Genomic DNA, 25,053 nt, shown 5'->3' on the forward strand with positions numbered 1-25,053 from the left:
ATACGATGGAAATAATTTTACCATGTTATTGCAACCTGGAATCCTTTAGAAATAAGATAGTGTACTCTTTCACAAAATTTCATTTTTCTACATACCCCTCTCCCCAAGTAGCACAGTGCGACGAAAATATTGAAATTAAAATGAGATTTGATTTCGATACAACTGTGATTTTTTTTACCATTAAATTGCGATATGTTTACATCATTCAGTCGATTTATGCAGATTTTAAACAATCAACAAAATAAGCTCCATGTGTCAGAAAGATGGGCAATACGCAATGCATTGAAAAATTGCAACTTATTTCAATTTTATTGCAATAAGTTTCAATAAACGGGGCCCCTTCAAATAGGAGCTAGGCAACATACATAACACTCAGTGGATTTGCAATATTGTTAAGGTGTCATTGCTACTTATTGCAATCTGTGCTTCGGTCTTCGGGAGAAAAGAGAGAGAGTGGATTTTTTGTGTTTTAGTAGTCTTCACTCCTCTGACGGAAGAGCGTATCTCAGTTTCCGTAAGAGCCCCCAAAAGCATTGATTTATTTGTAAAACAGGGCTCACGTGCAATTTGAGATACGCACTTGCGTCAGAGGGACGACATAGTGCGTCGTTAGTCCTCGGCATTATGAATTCATTAAGGCATCATTTCATATTGATTTCGAAATTTTAAAAACCCCTAAAATTCGCTAGATTTTGAAAATGTGGTGTATCTGTCGCAGGCAATTAGTCAAATCAGGCACTTTATCAGGTAATCAAATTTTGAAAGTTTACGGAATTCTATTTATTTACGGCGAAGAATTTACGAGTTTTTAATATTTTGGGAAGAATATCTCTTCAAATCTATACGAACTCTCCTTGCTCCTTCCTCCCCACATGCCTCTCGTACATTTAAATATTAAAGTTTTAAAAATTCTATGAAAAGAATGCCCGATATTACTTTTTGCTGCGACATCTACAACTCCACGTTGCATACCCTTGTTCATTGATTTCACGTACACCTCTGCAAGAAACACGAGGGTTCAATTGCTTCTACCAAAAGACCACTCTTAAGCACTCACAGTTGAAGCATTAGCAGTAATCGCACATTGTTCTACAACAATTGGGAAGTAAAGCTTGAGATTGATAGCAATTTCTATGTGTACAGGTAGGACTCAATATAGGGATGCGAAGGGTGAAACATGAGAAAATATTACCACAATTGGTGTGGTTCAGACTATCAGCTCATGTTTAAGCCTGCAGAGGCCTTCGACGTCAGATGGGGCATCCGCAGCCCCTGGGGGTTGGGTTCCTTGGATGTCAGTTGGGGCATCCCTGGGTGTTCTACTCCCCACATAACACGCATTACATTGTTGAAATTCGTGCGCTGTTGCCCGGGCGTATGATTTGCCTTCAATTAGCTGGATATGCAAAATGACTGTGGTGACGAACGAATAGTGGTATCAGAATTTCGCATTATGATTACGCAGTGGATTGAAGGCGCTCTTCTGTATCTTATCTGACTGGCCCTGTACAATGATGTTGACCAAAAATGTTCATGATTTATGAGTTTTTAATCGAGCCGTAATTTTGAAAAATGCCCGAAGAACATTTTTTTGCGTTCAAAATTTTTTTTTTGTCCGTTAGTCTTATTTGAAAGAAGAGAGCTCAAACGCTCGGTTCAGATTGTGGTTTTTAAGTTTTCTTGCTTTGGGCATCGGGGCTTTGGACTTGCTTATGGGAAAACTATTCTCGATTCAAATCGTTCCGGCTTAAATAAGGTTTTTTGAAGTTTCTGTCAAATGGAAATAATACACTTTTGACAGGAAAATGTTCTAAAGGGTTTCCCCTGAGAAGTCGATTCAGTTTTTCGGCGAATGACTATCAGGGCATGGCAGTATAACGGTTCAAACACGAAAAAACGGATCCGACAAAAAAAAAATTGGACCGCCCAATGAATAGCACAGGTTTATTGGTGTGCTGTACTGTGGTACATCCGAGTGATTTCAAAAAGCAAACCCTACTGGCACTTTTAAAATAATATGATGAGAAATCTGCAAGGTTTCTTAGAAAGGAACATATCTTTTTTTTTTTTTTTTTTTATTTCACCTGGATATTAGAATTGCCAACAGCCAATTCCAAATGCCAAATCGATTATTTTAAGCCTTAATCGTAACCCTGGAGTTGTAGACAGATTCTACTCGAGATTCTTACGCTACACTCCTGCTTTCACTAATTTTAATTGGTGCATCGTTCGGCCGAAAAATATGGTTACATATATACAATGAGCTTCATATTAAAAATCTAGAAATGTTACGATTGAATTTTACAGCAATATAATAAAAAATAATTTTTAAAATATTCGTCATGCTATACTGGAAATAATTGACTTCGGTTGTTTTATACAGTTCGAAAACAATCTCAGAAAATATTATAAAATGTCGGAGTTATGGATGGAATATTTAAAAGGTGGAAAATAACCATGAAGATAAAATAAAAAACCAAGTTGAAAATTAATTTTTTATTGAGATATTCTTTGTTCTCTTCAAGATTTGTTTTCTTAATCATATAAAATCTACGAAAATAATACAAATCTATGAATTTAATGGAACGTTTGCAAAAGTCTGAATTTAATAAGGTCTTGATTTCAAACTATAGGCGACCAACCGAAACAATAATAGTTTGATATTTTCTTCTGACGACAAACTATCAAGGATCTATGAACAATATAAATTTCTACAATAATTTTTCGTTTGCCAACCTAGACGGATATTGTCGTTTAATTACCCATTGAAAATGTTTTAGACTTCTGCAGAAGTTCCATCACATTATGAGAGCCTACTTAATTAAATCACAGAAATTGAAGGAGCACTGTAGAATTACAGTAATCTCGACAGAACGTCTGACTTAAAAGAACACACACACTTAAAACAAGTCAAAAAACCTGAATAAATCCCATTCTTCCTAAATTTGTCTCACTGCCTGAGAAGATGTGATAAGGTTAGGCAAAAGGACCTTTGAGGTGAAAAGGAAAAAAAATGAGGTAACGGCATCACGTTTTTGAGAGTTTAATTTTACCGTATTTGGCGCGAAGAACCCCCAAAAATGAGAGAAACTAGTCCTTTGAAAGTATTTCAAAATTAGCTTTAAATTGCAGAAGCAATAAAAAGGCAGTTGAAATTTTCCGGAGCTGTGGCCAGCTGAAGGAAAGATTGATTTTAAACGCTTATGGCGTCATTAATAATGATAATTATTAACTGAAATGATCAAATGATCTTGGGAGAAGTAGAAAGCGTTTAGCACCTGAGACGGAAAATGTTTCCACTGCAAATCAGTTTTATTACCTGTTCTGAACACTTTTTCCACCTTAAGACCCTTTTCGCTTGACTCCATCACATGCATCATGATTTTTTGTTCTGGCTGCACTTAAAACAAAACAAATATGGGGACCGTTCAAGATTGAATCTTGATGAGACCCTTGTTGATCCCTTTTCCACAGAACAATCGGGGTACAATCAAGACCCAATCACAAACGGTCCCCAAGGCTCATTCTTGCCAGGGCACCACCAATAAAGAGGTCAAACGACAAGAATCAATGCCCAGTTAGAAGACCTATTAAAGCTTGCTTTTCTTTTTCCTTTTTCCTAGCGATATCAAGATTTCTATTCCTCCACGTGCTCTTCCTCAGCTTAATGGGTCGACTGCCGACATACCGACCTGAAACAGAAGACATTAATTCGATGTTTAGAATAAAGTCGGCGAAAATGTTGGGTGTATTTCATTTATAAAAAGACACGATGCGAGTAACAAATTCCATGTTTTCCTAGATCCTTTTTACAGACATATTTGAAGCATATTGGGCGTCTGATATCGTAAACCTTCGATAAAATTACACTGTTAACACAACACTCGCAAGTTCGATACTTCGATACTGGAGGAAAATTCTGTGAGAACTCAAAGGAATGATGTTGATCTGTCCTCATTTAGAAAAATAAAATGGGAGCGAATATTTTAAAACACCGCAATGGACATACTTGGTCCGGAATTTTCACCGTCAACCTACAGGTGGTCGTTGCATTTTATCGGGCACGGCGCAACGCGATTTTGATACAAACGCACTGATGCAACTATTCGTACTCTACGGTTGTCCATGGAGTATAAACGACAAATTGAAGGCGTTTAAGCACGCTTCGTGCGCATACAAACTCGCGCAGTGGAATTGCGGCAGCAGCGCGACATTTCAAGCCTTCGGCAGAGTGACCATTTCTTTGCCCCTCCCCAGGTTGCAACGATAGCGATAAGTTGCGCTTTGATGGGAGAATGTATCGAAATTTTATCGAGGTCGATTTACTGCAATGTTTTCAGAAAAAAATTGCGATTTCACTGTAGTATTTTTCGGGATTAATTCGGGAGTTTATCTAAGGCGATTTATTGCAATACTATCGAACAAGGAATCCTGAAAAATTGAGATAAAATTTCGATTTTATACAGCCCGATTTTATAGAGATAAAATCCCTACGAGATTGCGGATAACCGCTCGGATGTGGATGATCCTGGCGAAATTGCTGCTACAAACATCCTGAAAAAAAATCACAACTTAATTTCAAAATAGGTACCGCGATTCGTCCGTTGAAAAATGCTCCTAGGGTCTGACTTAGGCGTATCACAATCCCCCAAAACGCACGGTGCGACGAAAATATCGAAATGATACTGCGATTTACAGCAATAAAATTGCAATATTTTTATATCATTTTATCAGTAAATGCCGATTTTGAAAAATCGACAAAATGAGTTCCAGGTGTCAGAAAGATGGGAATATGCAATACAATAAGAAAATGCAACTTGCTTCAATTTTATCGCAATAAATTTCATAAACAAGTTATCCTTCGATCGGTAGATAGGCAACATACACAACACTCCAATGAAATGGCAATAATTTTACCATGTAATTGCAATTTATTTCATTCTGTGCTACAGGCGCAAGCCCCAATCTTCTTATAACACCATGCTTTCTGGATCTCATGGGGAGACGAAGACACGCCCTTACGTGAAAGTAGCGTACTGCCGTGCTAAGGAAAAACGCCGTATTATTAGCCTTCAGGCGTTGCCAAATTTTTTCTGGCAAATCACTGATTTTCAGGAAAATTTTTGAATATTTATTTGCCAATTTCTCAGATAATTTTGTTTATAATTTGATCTAAAGTGTTTGAAAATGTCCAGAAAAAATATTCATAAGATTCCTCTAAAATGAACATTTTATCCGCGAAAATTTGGCGACTATCGAATGTTCATTACGTACGGCGTTCTTCCTTACCACGGCAGCGTAGCTTTGATGAACCTTGAAATTGAGTTAGGGTCCTTTGAACAACAACATCCTTTGAGAACCCTTAAGACAGGGATATAGCAGAGATTGCGGGGCAGGTTTGAGGAGTTAACGCGTATGCATGCGTGTATGGGGAAAATGATAACGACCGTAGCGCGCGGTGCTGATTATCCGCGAGAAAGCGGCGTTCCCAGGCCGTTTACCCGAGATGCGGCTAATTAACATGATTTACATTTTACGGCATCTGAGGCGCCGCCTAGCGCCATCCTTATAGGTTACGATATACGTCGACTCTATTAAAAACATCGGAGCTAAGCTAACGCAAGTAACGCAATTTTCTCACTCGATCCAGGAATAGCAGCGAATATTGTAGTATTCGCCGCGAGCTTGAAGCGGGAAACTACATGGCTCGTCACAAGCGTTTTGCAGTGTGATAACGCTACGTGTTAAAATCCGTAGCGCAGTAAAAGAATTTTCTCTTATTCAAATGTTACTTTGGGGGCGTTCATAACTTACGTGACGCACTTAATCGGCATTTTTGACCCCCTCCTACAGCTTTTTGACGTAGATCTCTATCCTTCGACACGTAAAAACAAGATGGTGTAACGCTCTTCACACCGAACAGAACTAACGAAAAAGCTCGGTTCCATGAACCGAGAAAGCGGTTATATGAACCGAACAATACGGCCGATATTGAACACCGTACATTCGGTTCATATGACCGAACTTTTTTTCTCAGTTCATACTCAAAGCTAACCAAATCGAAAATTAGTTTTTAAAAAAAAAAAAAAATTAGGAGAGATCATGTAACAGGATGTTATTTAGTTCGCGCCTTGTCTAGCGACCGCGCAAATTGATAAACCTTAGTAAACTGGTGCTACTTTTATGCAGGTAGAAGCTGTATCTTACATAGTTTTTATTTACCAATTATTAGATTTCATTTTATTCATATATTGCAAATATAATGTTTTACATTAAACTAAATATCGAAATACTTTACCGAAAGCGCCATTTTGTGAAGTTGAAAAGGGTAGGTATTAGAATTGTATCGTGAAATAATAGCCCGGCAGATGAAAGAGGGGGTAAATCGACGCACCTTCTGACACTGCAATTAACCGAAGAAATCAGCGATAAAAATGTTCCACCAAAGCCTCATATTCTTTACGGCACGAACAGCAGGTGTAGTGAGTGGGCGTAAATGAGCGTTCTAAGGATTGCCCGCGGAACAGTGTCAACTTTTTCCAACAAGTTCCCCTATTTTTCTGAGCGTGGAGTTGCAGTCTGGCAGAGTGCCAAACAACCAAAAATTCAAGTTGATGATCGAGGACCCGAAATGATAAGTTCAAGGCCAGTAGCGAGGCGTGAATAATTCGATTATCGATGTTTCGCCCATTCGAAGCTATGCTAAAGTATCGATGATTAAGGTGTTCGTTGCGAACACCCTTTTTTTCGATCCTTTTCCATAGGTTTAAATGACAGATCGATCGATAAATCGCGAAGCACGCTCCGCCACTGAGGCTGAGTTTACGCGGGTAAACTTCCCCAGAACTTACTTAAGGAGCCCGCTTCAGCAAATGAGTTATAGCGATTTTTCTGCGCGTTATCGGTTACGCGCGGGCGGCTTATCGGCGGCGCTCCATCCCGCGCGGGCAAGGCAGAGGTTGTTTCACCCCTAGGGCCTTATATTCATGCTGTAGGCTGTAATTATCGATATTTTCTCCTCCCCCCACCCTTCCCCTGCAATAAATATTTGTTTAATACTTCGTTATACAGGGTATCCCAGACCACCCGTAACAGGTCTTTTTCTCGGTTGGTTTAGGTAGTACGAAGTGGGGGGCCGCGGGATTGAATAGGGAATTGACCCCAAGGAATCCGAATTTCACGGTCCCGAAACCCCCCATGCCCCCCTTGTGAGGTAAAGAGGGGGTCACGATCCCCAAAGTCGGGAGACATTGTGCCTCCCCTTTTACCCCCCGAGGGTGGCTAGGGGGGCATCGGGACCATGAAATTCGGATTCCTTGGGGTCAATTCCCTATTCAATCCCGCGGCCCCCCACTTCGTACTACCTAAACCAACCGAGAAAAAGACCTGTTACGGGTGGTCTGGGATACCCTGTATAACGAAGTATTAAACAAATATTTATTGCAGGGGAAGGGTGGGGGGAGGAGAAAATATCGATAATTACAGCCTACAGCATGAATATAAGGCCCTAGGGGTGAAACAACCTCTGCCTTGCCCGCGCGGGATGGAGCGCCGCCGATAAGCCGCCCGCGCGTAACCGATAACGCGCAGAAAAATCGCTATAACTCACGAACGAATCGTTTCCCCAAGATCAAACAAAGTGTGGTAGATGCAGAATTTCATGGAGAATCACCTCAACAGGTTTTTATTCACGTAGCAACGATTCCAAAGAGAGGAGAGACGAAAAACGAAAAAAAGTCGAACCTTCAAAATCGAAAAAATCGATTTATGACCGCGATAAATTACGCAACCTTGCAAACAGCATTAATATTCTTGTAGAGAATATTTTTTGACGTTTTTTAGCGCAAACCGCAACATTTGGAGTGAATTTCAACGAGCTCAGTGGCCTGGTTTGGCCGAGTTTGAAGAAACCATGTAATTAGACACGTGATTTACTTCACACAGTTCAGCTAATAAGTCTCGTCAAAATGGGCCAGTTACACGCATGCCACTAGATTTCTTTTCACGGCCGAATGTTGAAGAATAAAAAATATAACGCGGAGTAAGTCACAATAAGCCTTCAGATGGAAACTCAACTTGTTCAGCACAGCGAAAAAAATCGCAGTTTGGGATAAAATGTATCAATTTTCAGTTTTCAAGACTATAAAAAATTCCTGATACCGTTCAAACAATGGAGAATCTGCATGCATATTTTTATTGCTTCGTCTGAAAGTGCTTAAAGAGCTGAATTCACAGTATTTTTCATATTTTTTTTTTCTGATAAAGGGAATAGTATAAAAATAGATTTAAAAGTGAGAAAATGGACCACCTAGTGACGTCATTCGGCGGCATTTCTCATTTAAACACACGTATTTTAGCAGATTAGATCCATTTTGTCATATCTTCTCCAATAATTGTTCAATTCATGAACAAAGGGTGTATCGATCCTCGTGTTCAGTTCACTCAGTAGTTTCCACTTAAACACGAAATCCATCAAATTTCAGACACCTGCAAATTCTCTATTAGGTCAAAGTTTCAATCAATAATTTGCGTTATTAATGGTTTCATATGCATATCAATGGCTAGAGTGCAGAACCACGTATCTGCTTTGCGACGTTGTAAACTTCATGTCATATTTTTATTTTTTCTAAAGAAAGCAAGACAACGTAATTTCTTGGAAAATTCCTTGATTATGTTTCTCTGGTAGCAGAGTATTCTGTATGAGTTTCAAGCTATGTTGGCTTATTTCCCTTCGAAAGAATAAAATAGAGCGGAGATTTTGAAACGTCGCATTGGAAATACGTGGCTTCGCACTCGGTCGTGGATATATACTTTTGAAATTAACAGTTGCTAAAGCTGGGAACAGCGCCGCGCGCCGGAAAAGTTTAACGGCGTTTTTCTCGTTATCTCCGTTCATCATTCCTCTAGCCTCGAATCGTGACCGAACGAACAATTTTTGGAATTATTGGATGTTTGCACCGAAGGGTTCCAAACCAACCCCTTCAAGCTGTGGTATAGTTTGTGATAAGATCTCGCTTTTCTTTTTCCCCAGCTTGATACACATTTTACTCAACTCCATCACAAATAATGATCGAAACGTTAATTTTTCGCCTTGAAGATTTGAACAAAACAACGGATGACACTATGTTGCGACACACTGGGGTTCATTTCTCCTCTTACTTTTACCTTATATAATTAACTTATATAATTACCTTATAAAATCACCTTACATAATTTCACCTGATCCGTTGAAAGGATTCAACCAGAATCAGTCTAACTACATGATTGCCTAATGTCCACTTGAGTGTTAATTTCTTATTGGGAAATAAACAACATTGTACACTGAAATTTTGTGGGTGCACATTTTATAATAAACGCACAAACACAGCGTGTATGATACACACAGGAAGTGCGTTAATGACGTACAGAGAGTTTCAAGGCACTGTGTCGCCTTTTTTTGAGCTGTAAAAATGAAATAAGAGTTGAAGTTAGGCTACCTGAGATGGAGTTAAGCCGATTCTGGAAAGAATCGTCCAATCAGTGATGAGTAAAGTTTATACCTTTCACATGTTTCATGTTTGTTTTGAACGCGAGTACTTCAGTAGACTGTACTCACATCGCACTCAGTTTTGCGGTCGCACTCTGCCGTTTAAATAAAGCTCATTTTGTACATATTGCTAGTTTGTGAAATTCGACCGCATTGGAAAAAAGGTCAGTGCGCAGCACCAAATATTTAGTTTAAAACACACAATATCTTCGTGCATGGCACTAACTATGCAATGCTAAGGAAAAACGCTGTATGAGCCTTCAGGCGTTGCCAAATTTCCCTAGATAAAATAAAAATTTGAGAACAGTTTCCTTCTAATTTTTCAAAGGACTTTATTCGCAGTTTATTCTAAAGTATAAAAATACTCACATAAGTCACTTCGAGGAAAGATGCTCTTAATTTCCTCAAAAACAATTACTTCACCCCCGGAAATCTGACAATCTTCGAATGTTCATATGACGTTTTTCCTTAGCACGGCGGTACCTTAAACCCTATTTGAGGGGCTTGGAGGACAAGGAGCATAAGTGCTGTTTTTGGAAAAATTGAGCCATTAATGATTTCAAGTAAAACTAGTCTTAATGCATATTCTGTAAAAAATTCGCTCCCAAATTCCGATTTTAAAGCATTAAAAAGTCAGTTTGAACTTTCTTTCCGCCATAAGAATCCACGTAATTTTGAAACTCCGAACACATATTTCTCGAAATAGGAAAAACCGCACTTATGCGCCTTGTCCTCCAACACATTTTTGCTCTTTATCTTCAATGCGGCATAGCACGATTCCATGACAGAGACAGCTGTCTCTTGAGGACGAATTTTCTTCGACTGAACTTTTCCATTCTTCTTCTCAAAGGTAAAATAGAAGGGGTCAACGGCCTAGTTATAACTCGGAAAATTCTTTGGATTGAGTTCTGGCGTTTCCCGTTTCCTGTGCAGACGGATTGCACAAGTATTTACGGCGCGGCTCGCTGTTGTCAGCATGATCAGAGCGATCTCGTCTTACCGCGATCCTAGTAAATAACAACATCGTATCAATGATGCGTTATTTGTCTATTACAATGACCGCATTACTGACCCTCACTCTCCAAAGTGACAAGGAACAGTAGACTGATAAAATCAGTTTGACGTGATATCCTAAAAGTGGCACATAAAAAGGGACCGGGACCTAATTTCCCCCGTACGGTAACGTAGCACACTCCTTCGCTTCTCAATCTCGCTCACTATTCTACACACTGAAAAAGAACTCCGGCCTTGGAAGCCGTGCTTACGGACTATATACATATACATACGTCCGCGTTCCGGGCTCAGAGGCTGATAGTTCCGGGCGTAGCACTCGGAGCAATCGAAGCTACGGCTCCAGCACCCGGAAGTTTCGGCCTCAGAGCTCGAAACGGACGGTATGTCTATATAGCCCGAAACTTATTTTTTCAGTGCGGGAACATGGTGAGCAGGAAGGTATGATTGCACTCAACGAATTTTTACGTCAATCTCATTTGGCTTCAATTTACTTTTTTCACTGAGATGAGAGACAGCTGAAATAGGCACCTTCGCACTTTTGTCCGTACTTCATTTTACCAAAAATGTTAAAAAAAAAAAAAAAAAAAAAAAAAAAAAAAAAAAAAAAAAAATAGAAAAGAAACAGTTTCCTGATAAGAAGGATTAGGAATAATGATTGTACTTTACTTCCATTGCGGACTCGCGTAAAAATAATGCCGAATACGAGGGGGAGAAATTACACTAGAACACATTGATTTAATGTCCATTTGATTTCAATCCCCAGGAACCACTCTCTCCCCCTTAACTATTCCTCCACCTTACAGCGCTACTCTGCCGTGCTGAGGAAATACGCCATATGGACATTCGAGAGTTGCCAAATTTCCTTCAATGAAATGCTTATTGATGAGGATATTTATGAATATTTTTCCTTAAAATTTTCAGGCGGGAAAGTAAGCAAGAAATTCATGTTTTATCAAAGGAAATTTGGAAACGTATGAAGGTTCATACGTCGTTTTTCCTTAGCACGGCAGCAAAGAGGTGCGGTACAGTGGTCTCCTCACAAATCATTGGTGAATCCAGCAAATTGACAACATTGTTTTTCTCCATTTGAATCTATGGAAATGTATCGATTATTGGAGGGGCCTGGAGCTCCGACAAGAATCGATCATTTGACATAGGTTGAAATGGAGAAAAGCCGGTGTTGCCAAATTGCTGAATCCGCTTCGGTCACAATTAAGAGAACGAGTCATTTCTAAGAGGGGCCATGTCTATTTCTAGATGAACCTTGGGCTACATGATAATGTTAGTGTTCTAAAGCTCATCCAAAAATGGACACGTTCCCTCTTCAGAGACGGCTAGTTGAGATAGGAGTTGTAAAAATTCGTTGAAACGAGAGGAAGGTCGACCCCGATACCCTCGGCTAAAGATGAAGCCGTGTGCAGAGGGAGTCGCTAATCAGAGGGTCTCAGTCAGTGACTCGGTGATGTGCACAAAAAATTTATCCGCCGCCGCGAGCATCCATTCAAATTGTGTCCACGACGTCACTTGATAATCCACCGTGCAAGGAAGGTAAGCTACCACACAATAAAAAAACCCGCAGCTTCCATTAAAATTTCCACCGTTTGGGAATCCCACAATTTATCATTTTCAGGAACTCGCCATACACTGGAAAAAAAACACATAGGATCTAGAGTCCAGACTCTTGAAAACATTGACAAGAAAAAAAATGCTCTTGATTCAATCAGATTTAAGCTTAAATCAAAAGGAAACCCGCTCAAATTAAGAGGCTTGGTTCTTGATTTAAGCAAAAATCCGATTGAATCAAGAGTATTTTTTCTTGTCGATGTTTTTAAGAGTCTGGACTCTAGATCCAATGTGTTTTTTTTCCAATGTATGTGAGCCACGTTAAGCAGAAAGGAACCAAGCCACATCAGCTATTGTCAATTGGGAAATTTCATTTTTCACATGAAAACAACTGTGCAGATTTGTGTACAAATTTCAGTGAATTTTTTGCTTAGCGCGAAGCAAATTTCTCGAAATTTCCGTAGAAATCCAAAAAAACGTTCTCCTGTAAAAAATCAAAGTGTCCAGTTAAAGTTGCCAATAGCAATTGTGGCTGGTTCCTTTCTGCTAAACGCGGTCCATGCAAACTAATGATGCACTAAAAACTAAATATTCAATTTCGTAGTAAAACTATTCAATACTTTCAAAGTCTGACTTACGGTGATTCCCCCAGAGAGTAAACAAACACCGATATATCGAAAAAAATTTGCTAAAATACGAGTTTTACTTTTAACTTTCTCACTCCTCTTGTTACTCCTAGTGAAAAAAGAGCTGAAATAGTGTAGAAGCATACTTCAGCTATTTATTGGTGAAAAATCTCTTCCAAAACCCCTAAATTAAAAGCGAATGAGACTTTACAGCAAAAATGCCAGTTCGATTTGACTAATCGAATGCGATTTTTGGCGTTTAGTCTCATTTGGCCTCTTAATGGGTTCGTTACGAACACCCTGTTTACCGATCCGTATCCGTCCATTAGACATAGGTCCTAAAAGGCAGATCAATCGATACATCGCAAAGCACGCCATTTCATTGCCCGTTACTCACAGTGTTCGAGTAATATTTAAGAGTTTTTTTTAGACTTTTTTAAAATGCATCTAGATTTATTTCAATTTAATTTCGAACCGCTGAAACTGAAACGGAGGAGCTTTTTTTGTCATCGTAGGAATGTAAATGCAGGTGCTGGAAAAGCTGTCATTCTTTGATGACGTCATCAATAATGGGCGACGTCCGTGACGCAGCGCACCCCGTGCCAAGAGGAGGGGGGTGGAAAAGTGAAGGGAGGAAGAGGCGCTGAAAGCTGCCCTATGTTTATTTTAGTTGGTTCATTAAATAATGCATTTATTCACTTATTTTTTCACTCTTTGGTTGATTCACACCAGATAGAAATAACTTTTTCGGTCCATCAGCTGCACAGATGAGGAGGAAAGAGAGGGAGAGAGGGCTTTAGGACCCATACGCTAGCTCTGCCGTGCAACGCAAAAATGTCGTAAACGTTATTTTAAATTTTTTGGAATCAATGTATCATAGCAGAAAACTTGTATACCTTGGGACAATTTTTTTACAGAATTCTTTTTCAAATACTGTCAAAAACTTAACTTGAAAATTTGAAATGCATTGGTAAAATAGTTTTTATTTTATGAAGTGTTAAGTTCCAAAAAACGCGGGAAAATCTTGATGGATTTACGGCGTACTTGGTTAGCGCGGCCGAGCTACAAGTGGTTGAAAAATGTTTGACGAACTCGGAATTGCCTGATCCACGACCAATTTTCTCGATATTTTCCTGATTTCCTAATATCACATTTCCCGGATTTTCCAGATTTTGGACTGACGGTAGACACCCCGCTAAAGCGTTAGGTATTTTACGAACGAAACCTTCTAACCGCTGCTTTACCGCCAGAGGAGAAACCCGAAAGTTCGAATAGCAACAACTAAACACATCGCATCCATACCGCTGCGCTAAGGAAAAACGTCCTATGAGCCTTTAGACGTTGCCCTATTTCCTTAAAAAAAAAACGAATTCACCAAGGATATTCTGAATATTTGCCCTCCAATTTTTCAGGCGATTTGTTTCACAATTTAATCTAAAATATCTACAAATTGCAACAAAAAAATAAACCTAGTTTTCCTTAAAGATAAATACCTTGTCGGGGGAAATTTGGCAACGGCAGAATCTTCACAGGGCGTTTTTCCTCAAAACTGTAGCATTCTCGAGAACCGAAGTTCAGATATTCGCCGCGGCGCACGGAGACGCGTCGGGACCCGAGGCTGATTCGGATCCGAAAAACGCACGGGAAATTCGGCGAAAATTAAATCCTGCCGCGAGGAAACGCGGCTCGCGTCCAAATCGCGCCCGCGAACCCGTTAAACCTACCACGCTAAGGAAAAACGCCGTAAGAACCTTCAAGCGTTGCCAAACCTCCTTCGATAAATCACGAATTTTCGAGAAAATGTGTAAACAATTTTAGTGAAATTTTTCGGGGAATTATGTTCGCAATTTCACCTAAAGTGTCTGAGCATTTTAAGAAAAATATGCATACAGTTCTTAAAAAAATAAATATTTCCTGAGAGGCGATTTGGCAACGTTCGAATGCTCATACGGCGTTTTTGCGAAACCCACGGCGACATCCGCGTGATCTGCGGCGATCCGGCGGCGCGGCTCGGGGTGAGTGAGGGGAGGGGGTGGGCCTGCGGGGGTGGAAAGCGTCACCGATGCGCGGTCGCGATATGAGCTCCTTGCCCCCTGTGCCCCGTCGCTTAGGGGTTGGTGCAAGACGCGGCATAAAAGACCTTACGGCTCCGGTTTGGGGAACCATAAGTTACAGTGACGAGCACTGACACGCATTCGCCGGGCACTCCGAGATCCATGCTCTGCTGAGAGCGTCCTCTCCGCTGTCATCGTGGTTACCGTGTTTCTGGTTAGTTTCTTCCCTTCATCTAATTTCTCCCTACCCAACTCCTTTTCATTTTTTCTTTTTCCCCCATTTTTTTAAAAAATATTGGTATTTTATTCAGGGTTGCCACAGAATTTGGGAAATGAATTTCCCTGACAAATTTTGGTGAAATTCCCTGACAATTGAAGATTATGACAGATGGTTAAGAAGACAGAATTGAAAATATTTTTCAGGCAAAATTTATTGTTCGAAACCTCAGATGTATTTTAGAAAGCAAATAAAGGTGGTTTAACAAATTTTCCCTGACATTTTCGTCATTTTCCCTAACACTTCCCGGTGTTCCCCGACTGTGGCAACCCTGCTTATTGTGAACATTATTCCATGAGAATTTTACACATTGATATTAAGTATTAAATAATGATGATTACAAAGGCTACCGAGAAATGTGTAACTTACTTATATCCGTTTTTCATTTTTACTCGTCTTTCATGCAGCTCCACGGGTGGCGCCATAATTTTATTTTTCGTTGAGATTGTACATTTTCATGGGTTTTCTCCGTCTTCTCCTCATTTTTTTTTCTCCCCGAGGGAAAGAGGCCTTTCAGACCGATTCACTGAATTAATATCTTTTCATCTAGTCGGTTCCTTTGCTGGGTGTTCCTTTGTCGCAGCTCCACAGGTGGTCACATAATTTAGTTCTTCATTAAGATTCAGAGTTTCCACTTTAATTTCATTTTGGACTTTGCTGGATTGTCCTGAGTTTCCCTGATATTTTGAATGAAATTTTCAGATTTTTTGCTAAAAAAAATGACACTTGTTTGATTTTACAAGCCAACATATTCAATGAATTAAGGTAAAGTGTTTCTCTTTTGCATGTGCTAAACTGCATGCGATTGAAAAATGCTTAACTCATTTGGATTTCTTGATCCATTACCGATTTTCCGAAAGTTTTCCTAAAGTTTTTCGGTTTTTTTTAGTTTTAACTGACGATAGACACCCTGTACCTATTTTTAATGCATTTTCTCCGGCTTTCTTTATCATTTTCCTCCCAGAAGAAAAAGTAACTTTTCAAAACTGATCCACAAGTCTATATATTTTCATCTTTATTTACGTTTCTTCCCTTTTCTTCACCGAAAAAAGTAGTTTTTAAATACTTGCTCAGTAAGATTATAACTTTATTTTATAGCGTATTTATCCCATGAAGCAGAAAGAGTAGTTTTTTCATACTATGAGAACGCGTAACTGCTTTATTATTTGCTTACAACGAATGCGTGCGAAAATAAGACTAGAATTTTTTGCAAATGAACAGATTGAAAGTCTCAAGAGTCGCGTTCAGAAACAATTGTCTTTCGTTACGACTGATAAATCGCAAAAAAATATAAAAATTTAGTGGGGTGAGTTATTTAGATGCAGCACTTCATCCATGCTAAATTCGGTAATTGGGGTGGTTTTTAATGACTGGTCATCGTGTGAATATTGACGAGAATGAAAAATTTAAGACGCTCGACTTTCTCTTAAAATCGCGTGACGCAAAGTGTCCATTTAAATAGATTTTACTGCACTTTCGTACGAAATAGAAGTGCACGAGAGAGACACATGTCTAAACATTGTCGTGCAGAATTACCAAAGTTCAAAATTGTATTTAAACACGAGATTAGTGGAGATTTTCCATGACGATGAATTCCTTATCCTATTCGATACCGTTGTGACGTTCTTGTTCGCAAGCGATGTCCTGCTTTTTAACTGATAGCTCCTCTAGACCGGAGGAAAGAACCTGGTCGCGTGGAGAGGTCTTCGAACTTGACATCTTTGGTGAAGAGAACAGAAATGAGATCGCTTACTCTCCTCCAAACGAAAGGAAAACGAAGGAATAAATTCAAGGAATTAACAAAATCATCTCCTTGAAACTTTCTTGGAAACTAAAAATATGACCAATTTGGAGACTGGGTTCCTGAAATAAGGTGGTCGCAATGAGAACATCCGATGATTAAAATTTATGACAAACTGTTAATCCGTCCACCACTGATTCTGTTCATTTTGAATCAATTGCCGGGGTGAAAATATATCCTAGAAAAATGATCTGATTTTTTAGATCTAAAATTCCTAAAAATACTTTTTCCGCGTGTTATAAGATCGAACGGGTAGAAAATCCTGACTCTCCGCCCGGTTTCTAAGATTTTCTCTGCGATTTCCTGATTATCTGAAATTCTTATTACTTCTCGGTTTTATCTATAATGCTTTTCACCTTGATAGTCCATAACTTAATGACACAGAACACTAAACCTACAGTTAGATTGCTCTTTTAAACTTTGCGCTTTTATTAATAATGGTACACTGAGTCGTTTCACACTTGCAAACACCAACAATAAACTGGAAGGGAACAAACTGTAGAAAAACCTTGACAGTGATTTCAACACAATTTTAATGAAAGTTCTGCCTCCAGGAAATTTTTCAAAAATGCAAATTTTCCTTAAAATTTTAGAAAATGTCGGATTTTAAATTCAAATGTTTTGATGTAGGTCCCAGGAAATTTTTCAAAAAAGTAAATTATCCTTGAAAATTTTAGGAAAGGTCGGATTTTAAATTGAAGGGTTTAGAGGTATGTCCCGGGAAATTTTTCAAAAAAGTAAAATATCCTTAAAATTTTAGAAAGAGTCGGATTTTAAATTCAAGAGTTTTGATGTAGGTCCCAGGAAATTTTTCAAAAAAGTAAATTATCCTTGAAAATTTTAGGAAAGGTCGGATTTTAAATTGAAGGGTTTAGAGGTAGGCCCCGAGAAACGTTTCAAAAATGTAAATTATCCTTTAACATTTTAGGAAGGGTCGGATCCTAAATTGAAGGGTTTTGAGGTAGGTCATGGCGCGGAACACGTGACACGGGGATTGGATCACATGGGCTAACAACTTTCACGCAAGGCTGAGCCGAAAAAACGTCATGAATTTTAGCGTGGAAAATGGCAAATAACGCACCATGAGTCACATCACGTAACTGACCTGGAAACTAAGCGCACGAGACTGACTGGACTTTATTCGCGACCGGTTCCGACAGTCGTTATTAAAATGTTAAATATAACTCGTAATCAGTGGAATGTGATTCGATGACATAGTGCCGTTGAGCTATACGGCCACCTCTCTCATGATAATAATAGATCACGCGGAAAAAATTCATAGCGAGACGTGTGATCTTGTCACAAATTGCCGCAACACCTAGCCCTTGAACGAGACTCGAAAAAAACCAATATATTGTCTATTAAGGGAAATTGAACCGCCTTCAGCAGAAAGGTACCAAGCCACATCAGCCATTGTCAAATTTAATTGGGCGATTTTATTTTTTCACATGAAATCGGTGCAATTAAATTAATTTTCCTCAACATTCTTGTGGTGGAAGGAGAGGGGGGGGGGGTCTGAATCCGTATGCATGTTACTTCCTTTTAGTATAGAATGATAACGCAACTTTTTTTAATGGCGGCCCTTGACTGACTTTGCGTCTCAATTGGATCGCGTGTGGCAGAAAGGAACCAAGCCACATTAGCTATTGCCAAATTTAATTGGACAAATAAATGTTTAACATAAAAACGGTTGTGCGGACTGTGCAAATTTTAGTGAATTTTCTGCAAATTATAAAGCAAATTCCTTAAAATTTGTAAAGGCATCCGCACAAACGTTCTCTCGTAAAACATGAAAATGCCTAATTAAATTTGGCAATAGCTGATGTGGCTTGGTTTCTTTTCTGCTAAACGCGATCCAATTGAGACGCAAAGTTAGTCAAGGGCCGCCATTCAAAAAGTTGCGTTATCATTCGACGTAAAAAGGAAGTAATATGCATAATACGGAAGTTTACCTCCCCTCCTTCCACCGTAAGAAAGTTGAGAAAAATTGAATTTTATTGCAATTATTGATTTTATTGACTTAAGCGTTGATAATTTATAAACTGATATCAAGAAATACGAAGAAAAGGACAAAAACCTACGGATTTGTCAAGGTGCATGATCAAACTTTTTTAAAAACTATAATCACTCGCGTGTAAAAAGGTGTCAGCCGGGCAATGAATGGCCAAAACTTGTCCGAACCCGACACTTTTAACGCACGTGAGTGATTGCATTTTTTCTTCTTCTTCTTTTAAATGTAAATAATCTTGACTTTGAAACTTATCAAACTTTAGACTCCTGTTGCTCATCTCTTGAGCAATTTTTGTAATTCTAAATTACCTTCACGTTAAAGGACGTTCTTAAGGCCGAATAGACTATTATCGTTACTTATTCCAAGACTAGTTTGTATACACCTTTGATGAGATCATGAAAAAGCTCACATTATGCGTTTTGGATGATTTAATACGGCGACGAATGTTAAACGAGCGGTTTCAGAGTGTAGCAGAAAATAAGACAAAATCTCAGACTAGCGACGTTGTTTTAGTTTTCAGAATCCCTGCAAAGGCCAAAAAGGTCATAAATAAATCCTGACACTGATGGGGTGCTTAAAATATAATCGTGTCCGTGGAAAATTAGTCAAGGGCTGAAATGTAAATTTTTAATCAAGAAAAAAGGGGTCTGACAGGTCGCATCGCGTGTGACTGGAGTCCTTTTTGTGCGCGGCGATATGCGTAATTTTTACATGATGGTCGTATTAGAAGATATAAAATGCGCGCTTAAAGCGGCGTTTCTATTTTTGAAGTTATCAAACTAGTGAAAAACTATTCTATGCATATTTGGTTGACTTTGGGTGCCTCCTGGAATCTAATGAAATTCCAGTAGATTTTGCGCTTTAAGCATTGATAATGTGCGGAAAATAAACATGTTGCGAGAAGTCACTTGAAACGAGTCAAATGGACTTTGAGAGTACATTTACAGGCACACTGAATGTTACAGCACATATCAGCAAAACAGGCAAATTTGTTTGCATGAGCTTTTAATACACGCGCAGCGCATGGCCCTCTAAAACATATATTGGACCACATTTTTGCAATAAGGAACCACTATTTTTGGCTCATTTTAGAAATAACATATATGCTATTGGAGAAAGTTGGTTTTATGGTAGAGCCAGAGATAGTGGTTTCTTATTGCATAATGCAATCCTGTTTGTATTCTTCACTAGCGTGTACTTAATAAATAGATCCGTAAGTGCGAATGAAGCGCATCGCAGTGGCAATGTGGCATGCACCTTCCAATGGCCAGGTGACGTTTTGGGTCACTTTGCACTGAATCACGCCGGCGTGTCTTCCTCAAAGCATTCACAAGTGCGCCTTCATTGTGCACAGATAGGCAATTTCTCGACTTCGGAGCTCGTTGATTTGCATCTCCATTGTGGCGCGGCGCCTTGGCACCTATCTTTCCTCGCATTCCACTCTTACGTTCGTTTCTACCACCTCTTGACACGACGAAACTAAACTTTGGTTACTGTCTTTGGGGATCTTGTGGCTTCGATACTAAATGGACCATTGAACCAAGTGCGAATTTATACCATCTGTTACATGTGTTCTGATCAAAATTTCACACAGCACACAGTTTGCGCAACAAGTATTACTGAAATTAACTTCTAAGCATGATGTGTACTAAGCGCGGGAAAAGCTGAAAATCCATGGAACCATTCATCGATCAGAAATTCAGCCACATTTTATCAATTCGGGAGGGGGGGGGGGGCAAGCATTCGACGCGGAAGGTAGACTTTCCTCGGATTCCTATTTGCGCCCATTGTTTTAGACCTACTTTTCTTCTGTTAGAAATCATGCGCTCAGTCTAAAGAAGAAAAATTGTTGGTGTCAGAGACGTGAATTCTTTGTTGGCACCCTCAAAGGACTTTTTGCAGCATGAAACCACTTTCTACAGCTCATCCATCGAAGCACTCATCTGTTTAAAGAGACTTACGGAACATGTGTTGTTTCTCAAATGAGCTAGAAATAGCGGTCCCAAGTAGCAAGATATATAGTCTAAAAGATTCGGGTAGTCCTGCAGAGGTATCGGGTGGAAAGAGAGTTTGATTAGACGCAAAGTTGGTGATCATTAGATCACAGCTAAAGTTACGCGTCATCCCTTAGGAATGTAATTGGTCATTATCATCACAGTAAACTTCTTCCTAGGATATCAATGTAGGATATCAGTAGGATATCAGTGACAGGAATTGACATATTTCAGAAAGGTATTTTGAAAGAGGGGCTCATCGGAACTTCAAAGAGCGTTTGAAATCGGCCTTTATCAATACCCCTCCTCCGTGTAAATACTGGCGGCCCATCACGGTAAAAAAACAGTCATGCGGTGGGACACGAAAGTTAGGTAAATCAATTCTCGATTCTCTGCGTCCTATGCCCACGCACAGAAGTTAGTGTCCTAAATACTTGGCTAACGTATGTGAAACATGAACTTTTGCGTAAATAAAACCTAGCCTGGGGCGCTCACGTCGCAGGCGAGACAATATTCAATGCAGATCACGAAACACGATCCTGGCTCACTATGTCCTGTGGATGAATGCCAGTGAAATAGTCGGTGAAATAGTACTATTAATTTTTGAACTCTACCATTCTTTTCATACTCTAACTCTGTGTTTTTTGATCAATAGCTCTTGACGATTCAAGGGTGGTCATTGAGGCTTTCTAGATGACACCACAACTGTGCCAATGTTATTTGAGCTACATTCATTAACACGGAATCAATGTTTTTTTTGGACAACAAGAGATTTGCTCATTAATTAGTGCGAAGAATTCTCAATTTGAGTCTATGACAATGAATGAGGGCATGTTTTGTTCCTATGAAAAGATTTTATTTGCTGCAATCAATATCATTCATTTCGGCAAATATAAACCGACGCTCCTATTATTTTATGACCGAGATTTTGCTCGCCTTATTTTGTGTCACATATGAACAGTCTTTAGAGATAGAGCGGCAACTTCGGTCACTTACATATTAAATAAATTTATAATCAATATACGCGTCAATCTACCGCTTACTACGTGTCTCTCATTCTGTCATGTTCGCCTTCAAAAACCGTGACGGCAATATGAGCGGCTTGGAAGCACGAATAGTTGCGCGCAGTAGTTTTGCCATTATTGCACGGTTCCGGCAAGGAACACAGAAACACACTCTCACTTGACTCTTTTGTATACACCATGGTGTCTAATTGTTGTTTTTTTTATTATGTTAGTTCATTGTTGTCATTAATTTAATACTTCATGTTTTTTATTCAACGAAAGTTCATAATCTGAAGGACGTGCAAAGCACAGGCAATTCTGCTAGTTTGATCTAATTTTCAACAAAAGTCGTCAGTTTCTCCCTCTTTTTTATACGTTTTTAAGCGGAATTCGAACAGCATTTGAGGGAATTTTTCGGTTTTTGGCGCGTATACGTAGTATACCGCCTTTGCGATCGTTTCGACCCCCCCCTCGATACAATAACCGAGTCCCCTAGTGCCTTACCGAAAAGTGACTGGCGCGAACTTTTGAGATTTTCCAAAGCGTGTAAAAAGTTTACTAATCCGTCAATAATAATGATTAAAATTTGTTTCTCATTCTGGGGCTCGCTAGTTTATGTGTAATGAATACCAAGAGTCTACGTTTCTTGGTTTTTTTTAAAAAAACCTTAGAATGGGGCGCGCTGATTTAAAATATGCATATATAAGCAGAAACAAGCTAACTGATTCGAGGATGGCTGACCAGGCCGGCACTCTAGGAATGAGAATTTTACTCCTCCGTTTCGTTCATAACGTTGCTTTGACAGATCTCCACACCACTGTTAGGCTTTTCAAAAGTTGGTACCTTTCCTCTGATAGCGAAGGCCACCCAGGATAGACGTAAGTGCAATCTGTGATGAGCCTCAAAACTCATTAGACCATGTGCTAACCATAACACATACAGAAATCAGTTTGCTTTTACAGAAAACCACTTACCCTTTTCCTCCCCGCACACCGGACCTCTGTCCCGACACCGAGGCAGTGTCTTTTGTCCTCCCGAGCGACCCGACCCGGACCCTCACCCTTGATTTTACGCTTGATTAACCATTTCACCGTCACGCTAGGATTCGTCCAATTTTCAAAAAAAATTGTTTCGCGTGTACTTAGCAATTTTTTTCTTACTCTCCGTTAAAAGACGAATTAAGAGAGGTCTCATTCATAAAAATCGGCCGAATAGAAGAGAAGTTACAGTATTCGAAATCCGAAGAAATCGACGAAACTTCTCCAGACAAAAAAAATAAAATGAAGGGAAAAAAAGAAATGTATAAATTACAATTAAGTATAATTGACCTCAGAATTTGACAAGCAATTCAATTATATAACGGAGAAAAAATTGGGAGAAATTACAAAAAATTCGCCTCTTGCAAGGGGCTTCCTTGTAAGAATTTTGACCTGAAGATAAGGTTTGAATAGCAGCAGTACTCTGTACAATACACGGTGTGCCTGAACGAACATTTTTTTTTTGTCAAAATCGAAAATTCTTTATATTTTTTAACTACAGTGTCTCTTAAGTCGTTTAAGCTAAAAAAAAATTCCGTCAAGATTCTGGAAAGTAAAGGCGCTTTAAAAGTATTCTGGGGCTATAATAGCTAAGTCACCGGGAGTAAATTCCGTTATATTATTAAAAAGAAACTGACTCCATAGTTTAATGCCTTAGTTTCTTGAATACGATTATTTTAAGCACTCAAACATTTATACCACCAATTATAGGCATGGGGTGATTTCCTGAGAGCCGATAATATCACGAATTTCTCTTAGAACCTTTCAAAAATGGCTTGCTTTTTGGGCAGCCGATTCGGTCATCGAACCGGGATTTAAATGGAAGCTGATAATAACACAAAGCTCTGAGGAAAATTTTGAGATGAGTATAGGAACGGTTTGTAAATAACGAGGAGAGGCGGGCAAAGCGGCTAAAATCCTATCTAATTTTTACCATTATTCTGTTGAATGAATGTTGCCGCGGACTGCTAACTGTGTCCACACATGGTTTCTGTTCTGGTTCTGGTTTTCTGATATGCATATCGATACGTGAGTATTTTTACACGTAGAATCCAATGTTCACGTCAGGGAGTCGACACATTTCGATTTTTTCGATTTTATACGGAAAATTGATGGTTTTTCGGGATTGAAATTATTGTTTCATGAAAAGTAAATGCACCCAAAATGACTATAGCATATTGATTTTTACATATTTGCACTCACGAAATTGGTTGGTAAATTCAACGAGTGGGTGCATCGACTTGGTACATCAAGTTTCTGCAATTTTTTACGGCAAATTGGTAGATTTTCGGGATGTAGATTGCTTACTTTCAATTCATGAATGAATAAAGCATGGTCATGGTTGAACTTCTTTGCATGGAAATACGTTTAAAATAACAAAATCAAAACATATCTAATGCAATTGCATTTATATCGAGTCAATTTCTTTTCAATAATATAACGGGATTTATAATACCGGTGATTTAGGTATTTTAGCCCCAAAATACCTTTAAATCGACTTTATCTTTCAGGAGTTCGACAAAATTTTTTCTTTCTTCGCTTAAATTATTACTTAGCACTTTTCTTTAAGAATCTGATAAGGTCTTGCTTGGGGCAGATCAAAAAACTTAAACTCGTTCGAATGGCTTTTTACATTCACAATACACGGTCTCGTCAAGGTGCGTGGTTGACCTCTCAGTGTTGGATCGTATGAATTCTCTTGTTGTGCTAGTTGCCTATTTTGAAATCTCTGTAAATGAAAACTAAAGGGGTTGATATGTGCGAGTTAATGACGCGCCTTATCAACACATTGTGTTGGAGTTCACTGCTTGTTTTTCGTTTATCTCGTTTTATCCATCGTTATCGTCTTTCGTTTATCTATTCTTCGTTTTAGGGAAAAACTAGCAGGAAACCCCCACCATCAGCAATCACTGTGATTAGTGATCAGTTACTAATTGTGTTTCTGAATTATTATTTCCTATTTCAAAGTTGGCGAGACGCACTGGTTTGATAAAAATGCAGAGATTAGTAGTATGCTGATTAAAGCTGCTATTTTGGTCTGTTCTGCAGTAAGCTCATATGATAATTATAATAATCAAAAATACCCAATCAAAAGTTGGTTATTTTCATAAAGATTTGTTACTTTTTCAGTTCAATGTTTAATTGA

General features: G+C 39.0%; 2 protein-coding genes across 2 annotated transcripts in view; one reads left to right on the forward strand and one right to left on the reverse strand.

Moving 5' to 3' along the window:
• The window catches only part of LOC109034474 (retrovirus-related Pol polyprotein from type-1 retrotransposable element R2), a 72,069-nt gene that overhangs the window by 13,611 nt on the left and 33,405 nt on the right, over positions 1–25,053 (forward strand). The gene's annotated exons all lie outside the window — the stretch shown is intronic.
• The window catches only part of LOC109034472 (RNA-binding protein 42), a 63,560-nt gene continuing 40,988 nt past the window's right edge, over positions 2,482–25,053 (reverse strand). Inside the window, exon 6 of the mRNA XM_019047643.2 lies at positions 2,482–3,692. Coding sequence (XP_018903188.2) covers positions 3,568–3,692 — 125 coding nt within the window. The 3' untranslated portion in view covers positions 2,482–3,567. The remainder of the gene's footprint in view (positions 3,693–25,053) is intronic.

This window comes from Bemisia tabaci, chromosome 3, assembly GCF_918797505.1.
Source record: "Bemisia tabaci chromosome 3, PGI_BMITA_v3".
NCBI lineage: Eukaryota > Metazoa > Arthropoda > Insecta > Hemiptera > Aleyrodidae > Bemisia > Bemisia tabaci.